Source organism: Macaca fascicularis, chromosome 15, assembly GCF_037993035.2.
Source record: "Macaca fascicularis isolate 582-1 chromosome 15, T2T-MFA8v1.1".
NCBI classification, from domain to species: Eukaryota; Metazoa; Chordata; class Mammalia; order Primates; family Cercopithecidae; genus Macaca; species Macaca fascicularis.
The window spans coordinates 116,790,330-116,808,871 of NC_088389.1; the positions used below are offsets into that span (position 1 = coordinate 116,790,330).

Consider the following 18,542-nt stretch of genomic DNA (forward strand, 5'->3'; position numbering starts at 1 on the left):
CTAAGGGGTCTTTCTATAAAATGGGAGTCTTTCTACACATAAAAGTATATCAAGGTAATACCAAGGGATTAAAAATAAGGTTTCTAAGAGGATGAGCTAATATCATTTTGACTCTTTCGGATGGTCTCTTCCTAAATCTTATTTGAACAAATCGACTCAACATTAATTTATCCAGAAAGAAAGAGTGATCACATGAATTCTAATTCATCTTAAAAATAATGTCAAAATATTATTCAAGAGATGACTATTAGGTTCTGCAACTTGTGGTACAGGTAGCAATCTCAATGTTTATATATATATGTGTGTGTGTGTGTGTGTGTATATATATATATATTTTTTTTTTACAGGTTATGGAGAGAAATAGATTAGAAACAGAAAGTAAGTTACAGTGTACCAAATGCTTCCCACAGTCTGACTGTCTGGAGGTGATATGTAAATCCAAGTATCAATTTAGAAAACTGTACCCAAAAAAAGAATGTACCAAATGGTAAATTTACAGGGTCACAGTCTCTTGTTCGTCTCAGGACCACACATATTTCAAAAATTAAGAGATTTTGCAGTCTAGAAAGGTAATAATATCCCTAAGCAGGTTATAGGGCAGCATACTGAAATCAAACACATTAGTATTTCAGCAGTGAAAGGTATGAGTATTCACACTAGTAGAATAAATAAATCCATTATCAGTTCTGGTTAGGTGTCTAGATTTTGAAATTATGCAAAATTTAATTGTGGACCTGTAATAAAATCAGTTCAGATATATAAGCAAAAAAATGTTTTATACCCATGATCCTAGATATACAGGCAAAAGGGGTTCTTTCCTCTGCTGAAGAAAGAAAATGGCCATCAGGGCAAACACATAAGGTGGCAGACCTCCTTCTTCAGGGCGATCTATACTGCAAAGCTACAAACAAGAGAAAAGAAAGTTAAGCATTCTTTTTGTATGAATTTGTCATTTACACGATTTGGCCTAAAACCTGTAACCTCATTCTTGTTTACTACATGATTTACGGTAATTCTTCAGACAAAAATAGCAGTTATGAAATATACAACTTCCTTAAACTTTTGCAACCACATATTGTGGTTTTAAGTGATAGTTTCAGTTTCGAATATTTAATCCTGTTAACCATACTCACTTGTGGATGGCCCTAAAATATTATTTCCTATTTTATTTTTTGATATACATGGTCAATTCATTCATTTGGTTAGAATACATGTTAATGAATTAAAAATATTTGTTCAGTTACAAATGTAAGCCAGTTCAATGGTCCTCTTACCCTAACCCATAGCGTCTGGCATATGCATGCTTTGGTCACAAAGGTTGGTGTGGGGAGAGAATGTGGACAAACTCATCATCACTAATGGAAATAACAACTAAAAAGGCACATTCTACTTAGTGATGAAGCAGGTGGTGGTTTTCAAAGGATAGCATATTATAATTATAATTTACCCAGTGAAAAGTGGGAAATCCTTTGTTCAGGATCCAAGAAACAGGAAGTATCTATTGGTATTGATATACCTGAATCAGTAAAGCTTTTGCTTATCTCTAAAAGCACATACACAGAGTCTCAATTTTTTTTTTTTTTTTTTTGAGACAGAGTCTCGCTCTGTCACCCAGGGTGGAGTGCAGTGGCGCAATCTCGGCTCACTGCAACCTCTACCTCCCAGGTTCAAGCGACAGAATCTCAATTTTATAATCATGACTCAACCTTACATTTTGGGGGAATGTTAAATCTTCTACTGTTTGAGTATTTTAATTGAAATATATTTAAAACATTATGGAAATGTAAACAAGATCAGAGAGTATCTTCTATTTTTTGCAGTCTCTCTGTATGTTATTGGATGTGATATGAGAAGCTTTAGCTCAACTTTCCTTTGCCTAACAACCACTGTGGTAAACTAGTTAAAATGTAAGTTCCTGGGCCTTATCCTCTGAGATTTGACCCACAAATCTGATTTTTAATAAGCCCTATAAATCATTCTGATCTTTTGAGCAATACTGTTAAAGTGAAATAGAAACACTGAATCTTCCATCTGTACATGTTTCCATTGCAAAATTCAGATGCCTTTCTCTTTTGATGTCTATAAATTTGCATTTAAACACTGAAGATTAAATTAAGTAAAAATCAAAGCATACTGCTTATACTATATGTAGAATATATTCATGCATAAAGAACTCAAGCCTACCTTTGCCCAGTACCTAAACGCAATCACCAAAGGAACCAGCTTTGGTTCTAGTTTTCCAAGGGCAGTTAAATGCTTTGTTGTCAGACAAGCATTTTCATTTCCTGCGCTCACTTTACACAGAAGACCACTGGTGAGAGGTGGGGGATGAGGATGGGAAAGAAAAAAAGAAAAAAGTGTTATACAGGTCTGAAAGTGTCTTTTATGCCAACAACTAATATACATGGATAATAAATACTTCAAAAAGAAAAAGCTTAAAAGTGAAAAAAACTTACTACATCTTTATGGGTCATTTAATAAAGTAAATTTTCTTTACAAAAAAGATATCGTGGCTATTTTCTGAGTAACCTTTATTTTTCAGATCCATAATTCTGTTTTCAAATATTAAAATTATTTTTTTGGGGGAAATGCAAATAAGGAAAATATTATAAAATGTTTCAAATGGGAGCATGATTCATCTCTGTAACAATAAAAGAGTGTTTTCCCAAGAGCTGGAGGAATGTGCCTAATGAACAATCATTACAGCCCATAAACCACCCATTTACAGTAGTGACAGTAATACTTTCAAACAGAGGGAGGGAGAGAGATAAACCCGAGAGGTCACACTGTTACTCAGCACTGCCATAAATGCTGCTAAAAAGGATGGCAAATACAGGTGATTACAGCAAGTAACCATTTAATAAGGCTGTTTTTTTATCAAGTTGAAATGGACTGAAATGCTTCCTTCCTATATTTTTTCTTTTAAGTCATTTTATTATTTTTAAAATAGGATTTTCCCCTTTCACATCAAATGCCAGAAGTATAGAGATAATGTTAGTAGGAACCATGTGTGACAACCAAATAAAAAGCTTATAATTTTAAAAATTGGATGTAGTAAAGAACTTGTGCTTTTGGTGAATTGATAGTTAAAAAAATAAACAGCTTAAAGAAATGAGACCTTTGCTTTTCTCTGCACACCACCACTGGCACCCTAGCGTGGAAGTCTGCATCGACATCAATAAAAGAGTCTGAGGAAAGAAGAAAAAAAATATTAAGTGGGTTAATTAAAGCTTTGTTTAAAAGCAGAACCAGATAAAGTACAAGTACCAGTTGTCCCTTAGCTGTGAGTCTTTTGAAAGACCACTACTAAATAATGCTCTGAAATGACTTGAAAAGGAAAAAATATTATATTCAAAAACCAAGTTATCACATTAATATAAAATCCTTAGTTTGTAAAGTGAATGTTTCATTAGAAGTGACTACATCATCGGATAAGAAAATTCAAATGTTACATGGATAACAATTAGAAATATAGGTAATACATTTAAAAACAAAGTTGCTGCAAAAGCTACTAAAATATTCAGTGTCGAAATATGTATTGATTGAAGACAAAATTTAACCAAAACGAGGAGGATGGGGATGACTAATTCAAAAGATGATACAGTTTCATGAGGACTATGTAAAACACAAAAAGCCATAAAGCCCCAAGCTGGACATTATATTAGACAACTGATAAACCTAAATGGGCACAACTGCGGATTCATTAATCAGGGTTGGGTTACACCTATTCACTGTTGGTAAAATATTGATTTTAATCATTGATAAAAACAGATTATCCTTTAGTTTTACCCTCAAGAGTACATTTTACATATTTTGCATTTCTTAGTCACATCTAGGACTCATTTAATCTTTATAAATAGTGACGATGTCATCAAGCTAAAAGCTTTACTTATGAAATGGATATTCTGCATAGTAGAACTACGAACAGGACTTTAGTTAATAATTCATGGGCATTTGCTTTGCTTTTTGCTTTGGATATTACCCATAAAAATAATTTTAAAAGCATGCCTTGCTATTTTCAAAGTTTGAGAGATAGGATATATCCAAATTATAAACATAAAAATTTTAAAATGTGGAATTTGGCCTTACCACTGTTCTTTAAACAATCTTGAACAAGTAAGAGGACATCTGGCTGAGACATCTAGGAAATAAATCAATGAATACATGAAATTATTCCTAAGTGATTTTGCTTCACTGATATAAGACTCATCCGAAGTTCCCCAAATTCCTTTCTAAATGAGAAATGCACATTGCTACCAAAGTAATTGCTCACTATGCTGTTTGCATATGTCAATCAAAGACAGACAGATCAACACCAAATGAAGATGAATGTGGGCAAGAGACCTACTACACAACTAACTCCTGATTAACTAATTATTGAGGTAATTTGCCTCTCAACAAGTCTCAAAGTGGTAGCTGGAAGTTTGTCAAACTGCTAACAATATTACCTCTCTCTCTAATACCATTGCAACAGATAGCTTACTGGTCCTGGAGTCCGTCTTGCATTTCTTTTTAAAATCCTTGTTTTGCATTGGAACCAGAACTATTTAAAATCATCAACTGTATCCTTACAACTCTCAATGACTTCTTACTGCCCTTCGGTCAAAACCAAATTCTTTAATTACCACGGTCTACACGATTCTGCAAGTCAAGCCCAGCCTACCTTGCCATCCTCATCTCCTGCTCTTCTTTTTCTCGGTCCCTTCACCATACTTACACAACCTTTCTTTTAGCTCCTTGAATATGCCAAGTTCTTTATTGATTTCGGGTATTTGCAAATGCTGCTCCCTCTGCCCGAAACTCTTTTCCTCCCAGTTTCCCCCTATCCTGCAAGCTCTTTTTCATCTTTTAGAGCTCAGCTTAAATGTTCCCTCTTCAAAGAGGCCTTCATGACTGCTTTATCTCTGCCCAGCCCTTGTCATTTTCTATCCCTGAATCTTTACCTGCAGAGCTCTCACTATAATTACAAGGTAATTACTAATCTCCTTTACTAGATGAGTTCCATGAAGAGGAACCATCTCTGTTTTGTCCTTTATAACCTAGTACGTCTGCCATACAAATGGGATTAGTGAATATCTGCTAAATGAATTAATGACACTAGATCAAAATAAAATAACTGCTATGGCTGGTAAATCACTGATCAGAATTTAAGGCTAAAACACAGTCTACTGGGTAGCTTACCAGGTAGCTACAGCAGTCAGGTATAGCAAGAAGTAAGAGGCTGTAAAATAGAACTTCTGGGGCCCCAGAATCTGGACTTTTTTTTTGAGAGAGGTGGGGCTGGCCAGGCTGTTCATGAGCTCCTGGGCTCAAGTAATCCTCTGACCTCAGCCTCCCGAGTAGCTGGGATTAGAGGGTTAAGCCACTGCACCCAGCTCAGAATATGGACTTTTAACAAGCAACCCAAATAACTGCAAACAGATCATTTATAAACAGGCCTGTGGGAACTACCAGTAGAGAAACAGATAATCTACTAAAGTGCCTTCTGGTTTTTTCTTCTTTTTTTTCTTTTAAAGAGAGAGGGTCTCACTATGCTGTCCAGGCTGATGCAATTCTCAAGTGCAGTCACAGCTAACTACAGCTTTGAACTCCTGGGCTCGTGATCCTCCTGCCTCAACCTCCAGAGTAGCTGGGAATACAGAAGTATGCCGTGCCCAGCTACACTCCAGTTTTAAAATTCTAACTCATCAACATACTTTTAAATCATGCTTAAACCAGAAATCCAGGCTAGGTGTGATTCTTTAAAAGCCTAATTATTCTAATAACATAGGTATACAAAAAGAGGAAACTCCAGAGACAATTAAGCTTTCAGATCATAAATGTTTAAATATCTATACTGTTTAAAATCTGAATTCCCTTTCTGCCACTGGAAAGTTGATTTTATCAAGAAAATTTACTCTTTTTAAGTAACAGAACCTAAACACCCCCATCAGGTGCACGTGGTTGAAAAACCAGTGTTGGATGTATAAAAGATCCACAGACTAAAATAAGTATGAAAATTTGCAGAGTATTAAAAAAAAAAAAGCTCTGAAACTGAAGGCAAGCAGATGCTGTCATTACACTTAAAATATCTTCAAATATCTGAAATATATTCATAGTTTACATTTGCAAGAAAGAATTTCCATACCACTCTGAAAATGCCAGCATTTCATTTTGTACTTACAATGGCTGGAAATTGGATGTCAATGTTTACATCCGAATTTTTGAAACCCAATCTGCTACAGGATGACCCATATAATCTTAGGGAACAATCTAAAAAGTAAACAAATAAATGAATAAATAAATAAATAAATAAATGTCATAAATACAGTAAAACTGCTCAAAAGTTGTAACAAAACATTGCTATTTCAGAAACAGAAGCATCAATTAAAATTACACAAAAAAGCAAACTTGTATTCAAGACTAGCATAAACAAAGGATAGAAATAGGTGGCTCTTTGCTCTTCACTTCATTTAACAGGGAAGGCAGCATCAACTATCATTTAGCTTAACAGCCACTCTTCATGTCAGTTGTAAAATGTCAAATTGCTACATTATCATGTATTTTATGAAGAAAATATTATTATCTAAATGTCACATTTTATGAAGAAAATACTATTTAAAATAATTTTTAATATGTGCCAGTTGAAAAAGAATGCCTTTGTTTAAATTTATAAACCTGATAGTATATTCAAGAGCTAATGCAAACGTTTCTTTTCACCTTTTAGAATGCACACATAGGTGTAACTTACTATAAAGAGGTTTCACTAAAACAATAAAAAAAAATCTTTTGACATATTTAATATGAATTTCTCAATATGAACAAAAAGCATTTGCTACAACATAATCCCTATAGATAAACTTTTGAAAAATAATTACAATATCACCGATATAATTTAAAATGCTAGGCAGCAGGCACTTCACTCTTCAGAGGAAGACGTATGTGTGTATATGTGCACTATCTATACTATAGCATTTATTTTCAATGTTTTACTATGATGTCAAAATAGTACCCTTTCTCATCAGGAGTTGGTTTTCTTGTTTGTTTAAGGTTTGCTAAACTTCAAGTGATTTCACTGGGTTTTAGCAGTTTTCCACAACAAAGTACATTCATTTTTACATGAAATTTTACGTAAAAATCATCAAAATTACAATGGACTTTTCAGGAAACACCTATATAATAAGATGAGTAGATTATTTTCCCTTATTCTTATGAAAGTATATCTGTTACAAATACTATATGTATGATCTTTCAGTAGAACAAATAGTTTTAAGATTTATAAGGTGACAAATACAAATAATGATTCCAACCCTAGCTGTGGATCAGAATCACTTGTCGAGCTTTGTAAAAATAGTTGTCCCTGGCTTCACAGGTAATTCTGATGCACAGCAAGGATTGAGAATGATTAAGCTATTCCAACCATTTACCTAAACACGAATGGACAGTGGGGGTTGGGGGACGATGTGGGCTGGGGTTTGTTGCTATCAAGGATTGACAGCAGTTGTGTCAGGCATGGAGCATATCTGACCTTAAATTTTCATGTAATACACTCCAAATAGTTGTCCCCCCTCCCTATCATGCCAAAAGTCTAAAGTTAAAAACAGGCAGAAAACAGACATAACTTGGAAAATCAACTCAACAGTGCATAAAATCCAATACAAATTTATTAAAACTGGTTTTCAAAGTTCACTTTAGATGCTACAATTCTTTTAAGTACAGTTAAATAAAATCTTTTTTTTTTGACATGAATAACCTGAAAATAACTTCAGGATACTTCTCTTGATTTTAACTCAAAATATGGTGTCAATTTAGATGAGTAGAAAGGCAAACAAATATAGACACAGGAGTCCCATAGTGTCCCAATAATGCAGGGCATTCAACTTAAAGTTCGCACACAGGGTAAAATTGATAATGCAATGACAATGCATATGAAAGTCCTTGTTACCTTGGGGAAAGCTAGGGAAAACAAAAACCAAAAAAAACAGAAAACATGAGAGCTTCATGACATGGGAAATAAATTTTTATTTGGTGAAAATTACTACTGGTAGGAGAAATGAATGAGGTACTTTTAGGTAGTTAAATAGAAAAATCTAGAAAATACCTGGTAACTTGTGTTGGAACACATTTTCCATGATACGTTTAATTTCTAGCCTCTGTTCCAAGTTCTCATTGTGTAAGCCAAATTCCTGTACCACTTTGTCAATGGCAATGCCAACTGCATTTATCTGGGAGGGTGTTGGTGGGGGTAACGTAGTGAGCAACTCTTCCTCTTGCTTCTCCTTTTAAGATCAAATGTTGAGATTAAAAATGACTTACACATAGTTTTTACCTTCTACCATTCACGAAGACAACGCCCTATAGAGTTTTCTTTTTCTTAGGCCTCCCTTCTCATCTTAGCTGTGTTATTTTTCATCCTATCAAACATACACATACTTCCTTTTGCACATAATGTGGATCAGTGATAACAGAGGATAGGCGGGCATAAGGAGAAAGTGTAAGGAAAGAATATTAAAAACAGCACTTACAAACACTGTTTGCTTTAATACTAGTATAAGGACATATACCTGGGTCCTATCAATGACTTCATATATCCTGATGCTGCCCTTAAGGAAATTCACAAAATTAACCAGTAAATACATCTGACCAGTATTATGTATTTTGGCTCAAATATATTCAATAAATAAAGCAGTAAAGTTATCAATATCATAGCCTTAAGGAGAAGAAAGCCACAAAGATGACAAGTAATAACAACTCACAGGTAAGCAGACTTGTTTGGGTTACATTCAATTTACCTTAATGTTTTTCTTGTGCCTCTTCTCCTTGATATGCTTATGGGCAAATGCAATGGATTCAATTAAAACATCACAGAGTCTGCAGGTGTACTTGGCTGCAGGGTAGTTTCGTGGTCGCTATAATTTGAAGAGATTTATTTAGAGAGACATAAGTAAAACCAAACATTCAGATAAACAAAATCAGCCAGGAAATGATTTCCCCTTCAATTTCTTTTCTCTAAAGAGACAGGAGTTTCACTATGTTGCCCAGGCTGGAGTGAACTGGCTATTCAGATGCCATTAGAGCATACTACAGCCCCAAACTCCTGAACTCAAGCAATCCTCTTACCTCAGCCTCGCAGGTAATTGGGGCTACAGGAACGCCTGGCTTCTTCACTTTTAAAATTGCTCCTGTCATTGTTCCCTTTATCACTCTCCTAACAGTCATTTTAGGTACAATAGCAATGACTCCTAATCCTATTAAATCACACTGGATATCACTTTTAACTTGTAGTGCTTAAATACTGATAACCAAAGTAGGATATCTAATTGATCACAGCATGCATACTCAATTAATAACAAAATTTAGGCCCAAACCAGGATTCTAACCAATAAATATACATAGAAGGATGTTACCCTCTTGAGCCTGTCAACGCAGTCTCTCTTCAGTCTCTCCTCAGCCTGCTGTAAGCCCAGCAGCTCCTTCGCTGAAAGCACAGACTCGTCGATCACAGGGCCTTCCAAGTCTCCATCCTGCTCGTCTTCCTCATTTCTAGTCTTCCGTGGCTTCCTAGGTCTGGACCTCTGCTTCTTGTTTTCTTCAGTTGGGGGAGAAATATTATTGGCAATATTAAATAATGCTACTCCTGAGTAAAAAGCAGACGTTACATATGCGTGAAATCATGGGAGAGAATAAATCCCATCCGAATGCAGAGCAGAAGGAAAGGTAGCTGTCCCATGGACAACGTGCTTGAATCCCATGGACAACGTGCTTGAATATTGTATTCAGTGAGTGCGTCACCTGCAGACATTAATCCATACAAATCAGCTTTTTGGAAAACTTAAAAGAATTCTACTTCAGTCATATAATTTGATTTTTATTATCTCTTCCTGGTATACTGCTGAGCATAGTAAAGCAACAGAAAAATTATAGGCAAGTATATGTATAATTCTATTATATTTAATATATCACAATACATATTGTAAAATATCTTATGTATTCCATAACATCTGTAAGTACACCTGTTATTCTCATTAAAACCATCCACATTTGGTTTCATCTTCTGTGAGTGAACAATCTCAGTAAGGCAACATGGACAATGTAGCCCTGGACAACTCAGCAATCAACTATATCCTCATCTGGAGTGAAAAATCACTCATTTAGTTGCAAATTTAGACTTCGGTAACACATAAGCGAGGTTCCTCCATTAATATGAAGAAGTCCAAGCCAAAATTTTATTTACTAAGGACAACTATCTCTCATTTTACCTTTGCTTTTATTTTAGCTTCTTTGAACGGCCTGTATGCTGAGCATATTTCAAAGGAAAAAAACAACTGGCAATTGAAACAAAAGTTTTCTCTAAGTACATTTGTTTATAAACTCTGCTATTAGTTCCATAATCCTTATAATGAATAAAAATAATCCTGTTTCTTTTTAAAACCTACAACTTTTCAACTTGTTAAAGTGATTGTGGGATTAAATGATAAAAAATTGCTTTAGATAGTTTTGACAACTTATATCGAGCTTTAAAAAATGAAACTATTAGTAACACATTAGTGCTTGGAAATGTAAACTTACTGAAATGCCCTACATGAAGTAATTCCTCCATCAAGTTTTCAGAGGAACTCATGACTACTAGTATGGCAATTACAATGAACTGGCTGGCTGAAAAGGAAATTTTATAGGACCTCCAATTTTTAAAAAGCTTGCTGAGAGCTCTAAAGAATAGGCAGCAAGCATTGTGCTAAAACTACCTGAGATGACAATCACAAAATTCTGCAAACAACTTCCATAATATGAGAAAATTTAAAAAATTAAAGTGTTGGAAAAGTTGTTTCAAAAACTCAATCAAAATGCACTGAACAAATAAAATACTAAAAGGTAAGTTGTCATTTCAACAGAAAATCAGGCTACCTTGGGCTACCTTAATACTTCCTTTTTAATACCCGCCTACTCCCGATTAAATTATTATAATCTTTTAGGGCCAGCATTTCTGGTAGAAAAAAATTTCTTTTTCAGATAAGCATTTCTTCTACTTAGAGATATATCCATGCTCATTTAGTAAACATTATCGAAAAAAGTTGCATCTAACTTCAGTGTTTATTACAGGTTTCTTAGGCAAAAACTCATTACAAATTTAAAATAACATTGCAATACCCTTTAGAAACGCCCCTGTTAGTTCGCAAGCCAGTTAGCGATAGGGAACCGAATTCCTTTTTTAAACTCTTCCTCTCTTCTGGTCACAAAGGCTTCTCCACATAACTATATTTGCTGTCATTTTCTAGAAAGAGTAACTTCTTTCTTCCTCCAAAGACCACAATTAACTCCTACTGCTTTTATACAGAAGTGGATGGCTGCAGAAATTCTGTCAGATAACGGCAGCTACCACGATGGTGCATCTTATTGTGCAATAGATGTAAAGCACTTTATATGTACTGCCTCATTTAATCCCTACAGCAATCCTGCTAATACTAATATTGTCCCCATTGTACAGATGGGGACAATGCTAATCCAAGAGAATAACTTCTCCAAGAACACATGGCTAAATCAAAGGGATTGAAAATATAGATTAAAATATGGATGGGGCCAGGTGCAGTGGGTCATGCCTGTAATTCCCAGCACTTTGGGAGGCTGAGGTGGGAGGGGCTGCTTGAGCTCAGGAGTTCAAGACCAGCCTGGGCAACATAGTGAGATGTTATCTCTAGCAAAAATGAAAAAAATTAGCCAGGCAAGATGACTCACTCCTGTGGTCCCAGCTAATTGGGAGGCTGAGATGGAAGGACTGCTTAAGCCTAGGAGGTGAGGCTGTGGTGAGTCATGATTGCACCATTGCACTCCAGCCTGGGTGACAAAGTGAGACTCTATCTATAAAACAAACAAACAAACAAAGGATGAAATCCTGAAATTCAGCCTTCTAACTAACAACATAAAAACTGGAGAGAAATTACTAAAATCCCTTCTTGGAACATACACATTCACATCTGGAGTGGACTAGCACCGAAAGACAATATAACCTTCTAAACCTAGTTTCACAGGCATGCGTGGTAAAAACTGTCAAAATCTCACCAGAGGGACTCTTGGAGGGTAAAGCTAGGTACCGACGAAAAATTGTCGGCCAGGTGTGATAGTTCATGCCTGTAATCCCAGCACTTTGGGTGGCTGAGGCAGGCAGATCACCTGAGGTCGGGAGTTTGAGACCATCCTGGCCAACATGGTGAAACCCCATCCCTACTAAAAATACAAAAATTTGCTGGGTGTGGTGGCAGGCACCTGTAATCCCAGCTACTCGGGAGGCTGAGGTAGGAGAATTGCCTGAACTCGGGAGGTTGTGGTAAGCCAAGATCGCACCATTGCGCTCCAGCCTGGCTGACAGGAGTGAAACTCCACCTCAAAAAAAACAAAAGAGAAAAAGAACAATTCTCATAATTACTTGGAGGAAGACTACCTGGCTTACCTCAGATTTATTGTAATAAGAGTTCCCTATATTCAGCATTCCAAGTTTCCCATATTTTATTTGCATATGGTTCACAAAGGACATGTGTATTTGAGTGGATGCTTTCCAGCTAAGATCATTAATGGCAATGTCCCAAATACATTAAATTGGCAATCTAGGACATTTGAGGGCTAAAGTAGGGGCAGTAATGTAGAGCTGAAAAAAACAGAAGGTAGTACTGTATTTAGGGGAAAACAAAAAGCAAATGTATCATAATTTCCATTATATCTTCTCACATTGTTGAATAAGACCCTTCCTTATTAAGACACAATTTTGATAAAGAAATTTCAATCTCTTTAATGAGATCCTTTTTAGTTTATACTTTCAGTTGAATCTCTCTAAAGTAAATAATGTTATACCAAAGCTTAATGCTTCCTATATGAAGATTTTCAAGGGACAGAAACTGAATAATTCTTTACTTAATAACTGTGAAAACATATACCTGTGTGTCATACAGGGAAAACATGCAAGCTTTTGAATTACCTCCAATAAAAAGATAGCAAAATTAATCTCCTATTCAAATACATTTAAAAGCAACTTCTTTAGTTGCTTTTATAAGAATACAAATAAAATAAGAAAACATAAGTTTCTGTGGTCAGTAAACAGTTCCTTTTAATGTCTAGCTGCAAATTTTTGACAAACTTTCTTTTTAAAATGCTTTTCAGCCGGGTGTGGTGGCTCACACCTGTACTCCCAACACTTTGAGAGGTTAAGGCAGGCAGATCAGGAGGTCAGCAGATCGAGACTAGCCCTGGCCAACATGCTGAAACCCTGACTCTACTAAAAGTACAAAAATTAGCCAGGTGTGGTGGTGCATGCCTGTAGTCCCAGCTACTCAGGAGGCTGAGGCAGGAGAATTGCTTGAACCTAGGAGGTGGAGGTTGCAGTGAGCCAAGATCGCACCACTGCACTCCAGCCTGGATGACAGAGTGAGACTCCATCTCAATAATAATAATAATAATAATAATAATAATAATAATAATAATAAAGTAAAATGGTTTTCAAGATCAACTTCTACAAGACTGACTATAGGTAACAAAATTGCCCACATCCCACCTAGACACAGTAATACAGAAACACTTAAATAGACACAATTTTTAAAAAAGAAAAGCACAAATTAAAAGCCCAGAAATTATCAAGAAATGTTCAGCTCCGCCGTCAGGATTTCAGGTCCAGCGAGGCTGAGTTAATGGCCAGAGTAGCAGAGTCCCCAATTTTAGTTCTACTTCCTCATTTACTGCTCTGCATAAACAGGTCTGTGTAAATTTAACCTCTCCGAGCTGCAGCTCCCTGATTTGTAAAATTGTGATTACATCTTTGATATACCACAACAGAGTGCTGCATCAGATAATTCTTTAAGCTATTTCTAGCTTAAAGATTTAAGTTTTATGTCTCCCTACTACTTAACGCCTTTATAACACTTCATTCTGTTTCTGCTACTTGATATTGATATATACTCTTAATTTTCCAATTTAAAAATATCTGAGAACCAGGTGCGGTAGCTCACACCTGTAATCCCAGCACTTTGGGAAGCCGAGGCGGGTGGCTCACTCGAGGTCAGGAGTTCAAGACCAGCCTGGCCAACAGGGAGAAACCTTATCTCTATTTAAAAAATAGAAAAATCAGCTGGGCATGGTGGTGTGCACCTGTAGTCCCAGCTACTCGGGAGGCTGAGACATGAGAATTGCTTGATCCTGGGAGGCAGGGGCTGCAGTGACAGGTCACATCACTGCACTCCAGCCTGGGTGACACAGCAAGACTGTCTCAAAGAAAAAAAAAAAAAATCAGGCTGAGTGCGGTGGCTCACACCTGTAATCCCAGCACTTTGGGACGCCAAGGTGGGTAGATTACTGGAGGTTAAGAGTTCGAGACCAGTCTGGCCAACATGGTGAAACCCTGTCTCTATAAAAAATACAAAAATTAGCCGGGTGTGGTGGCACGCGCCTCTAGTCCCAGCTACTCTGGAGGATGAGACAGGAGAATCGCTTGAACCCAGGAGGCGGAGGTTGCAGGGAGCCAAGATCGTGCCACTGTACTCCAGCCTGGGTGACACAGCGAGACTCCATCTCAAAAAATAAAATAAAATAAAATAAAAATAAATGGATCTGACAACTAGAAGAATCTACGAAAAAAGAAAAAAATACCAAATAGCACATTTCCCCCCATTTAATATCAGTAAGCACTTGAGACTTTCATTTTTATCCTAAGACCTAGTAAAAATAAAAGACAACCTTTTTGCTTTTAAGTATTCATATGCATGGGACACAAACTCAAACACCTTATAGGTAACCTGTGTATGAACTGGCCACTGTGAGAAAACATGAAAAGGCATCGGGCGATCTAGAAAGTGTCCATATTCCCTGAATGCATTTAAACTAAAAAAATTTATTTAAAAGTGCTGGCCAGTTTGAAGCACATTCTGTACGACCACTAAAAAATGCTTTCAGTCAATAAACTTACAAGTCCATGTTTCCAACTATGATATTGTTTCATTTTTTGCCATCCAATTTGTGACTTTATTTCATTTCAGTAAGTATTACCCATTAGATAAAAATAACCTTCCTGTTTGTAGAAATCATTGCCACATGGACAAAATCTACTTTTTACTTTTAGAAAAACATATTACCTCCTTATTATCCCTTTGGGGCAATTAACCAAGCATGTGAGGGCACTGAGAAATTAGTTTTGGTCTTACTGAAACCAAACAGCAAAGCTTGAATCTATTTCTGACTTTCTAAACTTGTTTCTCAACCTGTTTGTCATGATCTCTTTTGAAAAACAAAGATCTCAGATTATTCATCTCGGGACACTGACACTATACCCAAAAGATGTATCTCCTGTGGCAGGAGATATATGCAGTGTATACTGTGTTTGTACATCAACAAGTAAGTTTTTTTAAAAAAACAACCTTTATATTCTGTCATTTATATTATGAACACATTAATTATTCAAATACAAAATTATAATCATAATTTTGAAAACACAAAAACCACTAAGCAATTACGATATGATCCCCTGGGGCATATAGCTACCCTCCTCTGTAAAAAACACGTTATAGAAAACATGTTTACTGAAGTAAAATGAGCCTTGGGGCAAAGTAAACTTTTAAAGGGATCAACATGTGAAATGTGTTGAAGCTGCCCAAATATCATGATTACAATCCTTAAAATAATCATACTAAGTGACCACTTCTTAAAACAGAAACAATGAAAAACTGAAAACGAAATTGCTGAAAATAACAAAACTCATTTGGATGAAAAAGAATAAGACATTGCTGACTCTGAGGTTGTGATCTGACAAGTTGGAAAACATTACCAGGACTTCCTGCTTCCATTTCTGATGTGGTTTCTAGGCTTGTTAGGTCTTTATGAAACAGTCGTCTCACAGTTCTGCAGCCTCTTGTGTCTTGCCACCGATAACCGTCTTCATTTTCTTGAAAGGAGTCTTTTCTTTGTCGGTTTATAACAGGAATTCTAGGTCCAGGTTTGAATTCTCTCCAGTTGTCCGAATTACCAGTATGTTCATCAGACAGCCATCTCTTACTCTGATCTTTGTGGTTGTCATTCATCCAAGCAGGTTGACTGTAGATTGGGTTTTTAAATGCATATGGATTGCTGGAAACAGCACATGGTCCTTTTCTGGGGGTATTCCCATAGTTCCCTGGTGTTATCTTTTTTTTTTGAAGGCCCTTTTCCATTTTACTGCCATGGCTTTTAGCATGGTCATCTATTATTAAATAATCTTGTTGGGGGTGACCCCTTCTGAAGTCATCATCATCCATAGTCCCCCGGTCTTTAGTGCGCTTCGCGAAATAAGGTTTTGCTGTATCTCCCATGGTCTTTGACTTCAATTTTCTTACTTTGCACCTGAAAGAAGGCATTTTGGGAAAATATCAAACTATATAACAAGATATCATACAAGTATACAAAATAACACATTTATCGTACAGATGCCCAAAGCCTGTGAAACTCTTTCCCTATTTTTTTAAAATAAAAATTCTATCACATTCTTAATAATCAGTGCAATACTCTAGAGGTTGGGAGGCTTGGTCCTCTAACAGTCTTCATGAAAATTAATACTTACTATTTAGCATGAAGATTAAATCTGTGAATAAGAGAAGCTCTATAGGTTCCAGAACGGTAGCATAGTAGAGAGTACTACTCAAACCAAGTATGGTCGGCTTTTCCTTCTGTAACACAGCGTTTCTCTTCAAAGAAAACCTCATCCCAAGGCAATATTATTACTAAACTACCGAAACAGTCTTTTTTTTTTAAGTTGGTAATTACTTGTAAGTGTTATACACCGAAACTTTACGTGAACGGAGTACTACATCTTTCAACTCCAATTTTCCGTCCCTTCACCACCACTACTCTGGACAGACTGGCTTTGAGCGCTTAGGTTACGGAAGTGCTGCGCTCCCGACCAAGGTGCAGCCGTAATCAAAGGGGCTGGGTTTCCGATCAAGGGACAACTCCAGCTAACCTCCTCAATCCCCATTCTCCAACCCCAAACAAGTTTGGTTTTGTCAGGAACAGCAATTGCCTGAGGAATGACACTCCTCTTCAATCCCCATCTGACCGCTCCACCACCGATCTGCCTTAGTTTCCACCCTTTTGAGACCGACGTGGAGAAAGAGGAGGCGTCCCTGCACTCCTGGCCAAGAAGCCACCGTGGGGACCAGGAAGCAGGAAGTGACCTGCTGTCTCCATAGGGTTCCAGGGTTCCCCCGGCCAGCCAGGGGGCCAGAGCCGAATGTCTTGACCCAAATCCTATCTTCTGCGCCCGCAGTCTGACAAAAAGTGAAAACACGGACTCGAACCCGAGAGCTCAGTCTCTGCCGGCCTGGGGGTTCCTCGGTCACCCAAACTGGTGCGAGGAAGCCGGAGGGGGATGGAACCAACGTACCTCCGGGGCCAGGCCGGACCACTACTCTGGAGTCCAGGAAACCAACTGGAGAATCAGCCCGGAGGCGAGTCTGGCAGGGACGTTGGGAGAAGGCGCCCAGGAGCACTCACCACCTTCGCCGTGGTCCCCAGCCTCTTCCTATCCCGGCCGGGCTCCCTCTCCGTGTTTTCCTTCGGCCCCACTTCCGGCGCTCAGCGCTGTCTCATTGTGCGCGATTGGGAGCCGACTGTGCCCCCGCCCTAGCGCTCCGCCGCGCACACCGGAAACGCGCGCCGCGCCGCGCCCCGCCCCGCGGTGCCCTGCCCACGCTCCGGCCCCGCCTCCCTGCCTGGCCCCGCCTTCCGCGCCTGGCCCCGCCTGGCCTGTCCAGTCCGGTGCCCCAGCGCACTCCCTCCAGGTGTCCGGCCCCGCGTCTGGGCCCTGGATGCGCCCCTTAGCGCGGGCGGATTACTGGCTCGCCGGATAGCCGGTTCGCCGGCGCGCGGGGACCAGGCCCGAGCTTCTTACCAGAGCAGCGCCTGCTCCTTCTCTCTCCGGGCTTCGACGCTCCTCTGGTTCCCCTCTCTGCTCCGGGCGCTGAATGCTCGGGAAAGGCGCGGGAGCCCAGACTTACGCACCCGGAGAGGGACGCGGAGCCGGCGGTCGGGCACAGCCGCCTTCCCCGCGCTCGGGGCCTCGGCTTTGCTCCAGGGTGCTCACCGGTTGCTTCCAGGGGTAGTAAAGGCTCCGAGGCCTCGTAGCGCTCTTAGTGTTTTTCTGATAAGTCGGAGTGATTAATGTTTTCGTGAATTCTTAATTGCCGACCTTGTAGAAATGCCGGCATTTAAACATCCACTGCTCACCCAGATCTCAAAGTGGTCAAGGAAAATGCTCTGCTTTTTTCTTAGGTTGTGTAAGGATTACTTTTACTTTTAAAAAAAAAAAAAAATCAGTACATTTCGAAGAATATGTGTAATGGCAAGGGGTGACCAGGGAGGGTTCAATTCGAATTTTTGAAGAACGCACACCTCGAACTCGGTATTGCTTTTTATTTCTTTACTGTATGACCTTCCTTGCTGTTTGCAGTGTTCTAAATGCTTTGAAAAGCATCAAGCAACTAGTGAAATTAGGGAGCGTTGGGAAAATCGAGTTTCCATTTCTCTGCTTTTTTAAAGCATGTAAATGGAAAGCTATC

At 38.2% G+C, this 18,542-nt stretch overlaps 1 protein-coding gene and 1 long non-coding RNA gene across 13 annotated transcripts in view; one reads left to right on the forward strand and one right to left on the reverse strand.

Moving 5' to 3' along the window:
• The window catches only part of TUT7 (terminal uridylyl transferase 7), a 65,521-nt gene extending 47,960 nt beyond the window's left edge, over window positions 1-17,561 (reverse strand). For 4 of the 10 annotated variants that reach the window (XR_012424831.1, XM_005582074.4, XM_065530768.1 and 1 more), the window contains exons 1-10: window positions 17,369-17,561; window positions 15,779-16,329; window positions 9,387-9,568; window positions 8,772-8,888; window positions 8,081-8,258; window positions 6,164-6,252; window positions 4,090-4,141; window positions 3,119-3,188; window positions 2,185-2,311; window positions 782-901 (exon numbers count right to left, since the gene is read on the reverse strand). Coding sequence is in view for 8 of the 10 variants with exons in the window: in XM_005582074.4 (XP_005582131.3) it covers window positions 782-901; window positions 2,185-2,311; window positions 3,119-3,188; window positions 4,090-4,141; window positions 6,164-6,252; window positions 8,081-8,258; window positions 8,772-8,888; window positions 9,387-9,568; window positions 15,779-16,298 (1,455 nt within the window). In the remaining 2 variants the exon portion in view is untranslated. Of the gene's footprint in view, window positions 1-781; window positions 902-2,184; window positions 2,312-3,118; window positions 3,189-4,089; window positions 4,142-6,163; window positions 6,253-8,080; window positions 8,334-8,771; window positions 8,889-9,386; window positions 9,569-15,778; window positions 16,330-16,546; window positions 16,846-17,368 lie in introns of those variants that run through there. The other 6 variants (XR_012424832.1, XM_005582075.4, XM_045373016.2 and 3 more) reach the window with 3 other exon arrangements.
• A 143-nt stretch (window positions 17,562-17,704) lies between these two features.
• Window positions 17,705-18,542, forward strand: part of LOC135967479 (uncharacterized) — a 45,582-nt gene continuing 44,744 nt past the window's right edge. For all 3 annotated transcript variants that reach the window (XR_012424834.1, XR_012424833.1, XR_012424835.1), the window contains exon 1: window positions 17,705-18,082. This is a non-coding gene — a long non-coding RNA (uncharacterized lncRNA). The remainder of the gene's footprint in view (window positions 18,083-18,542) is intronic.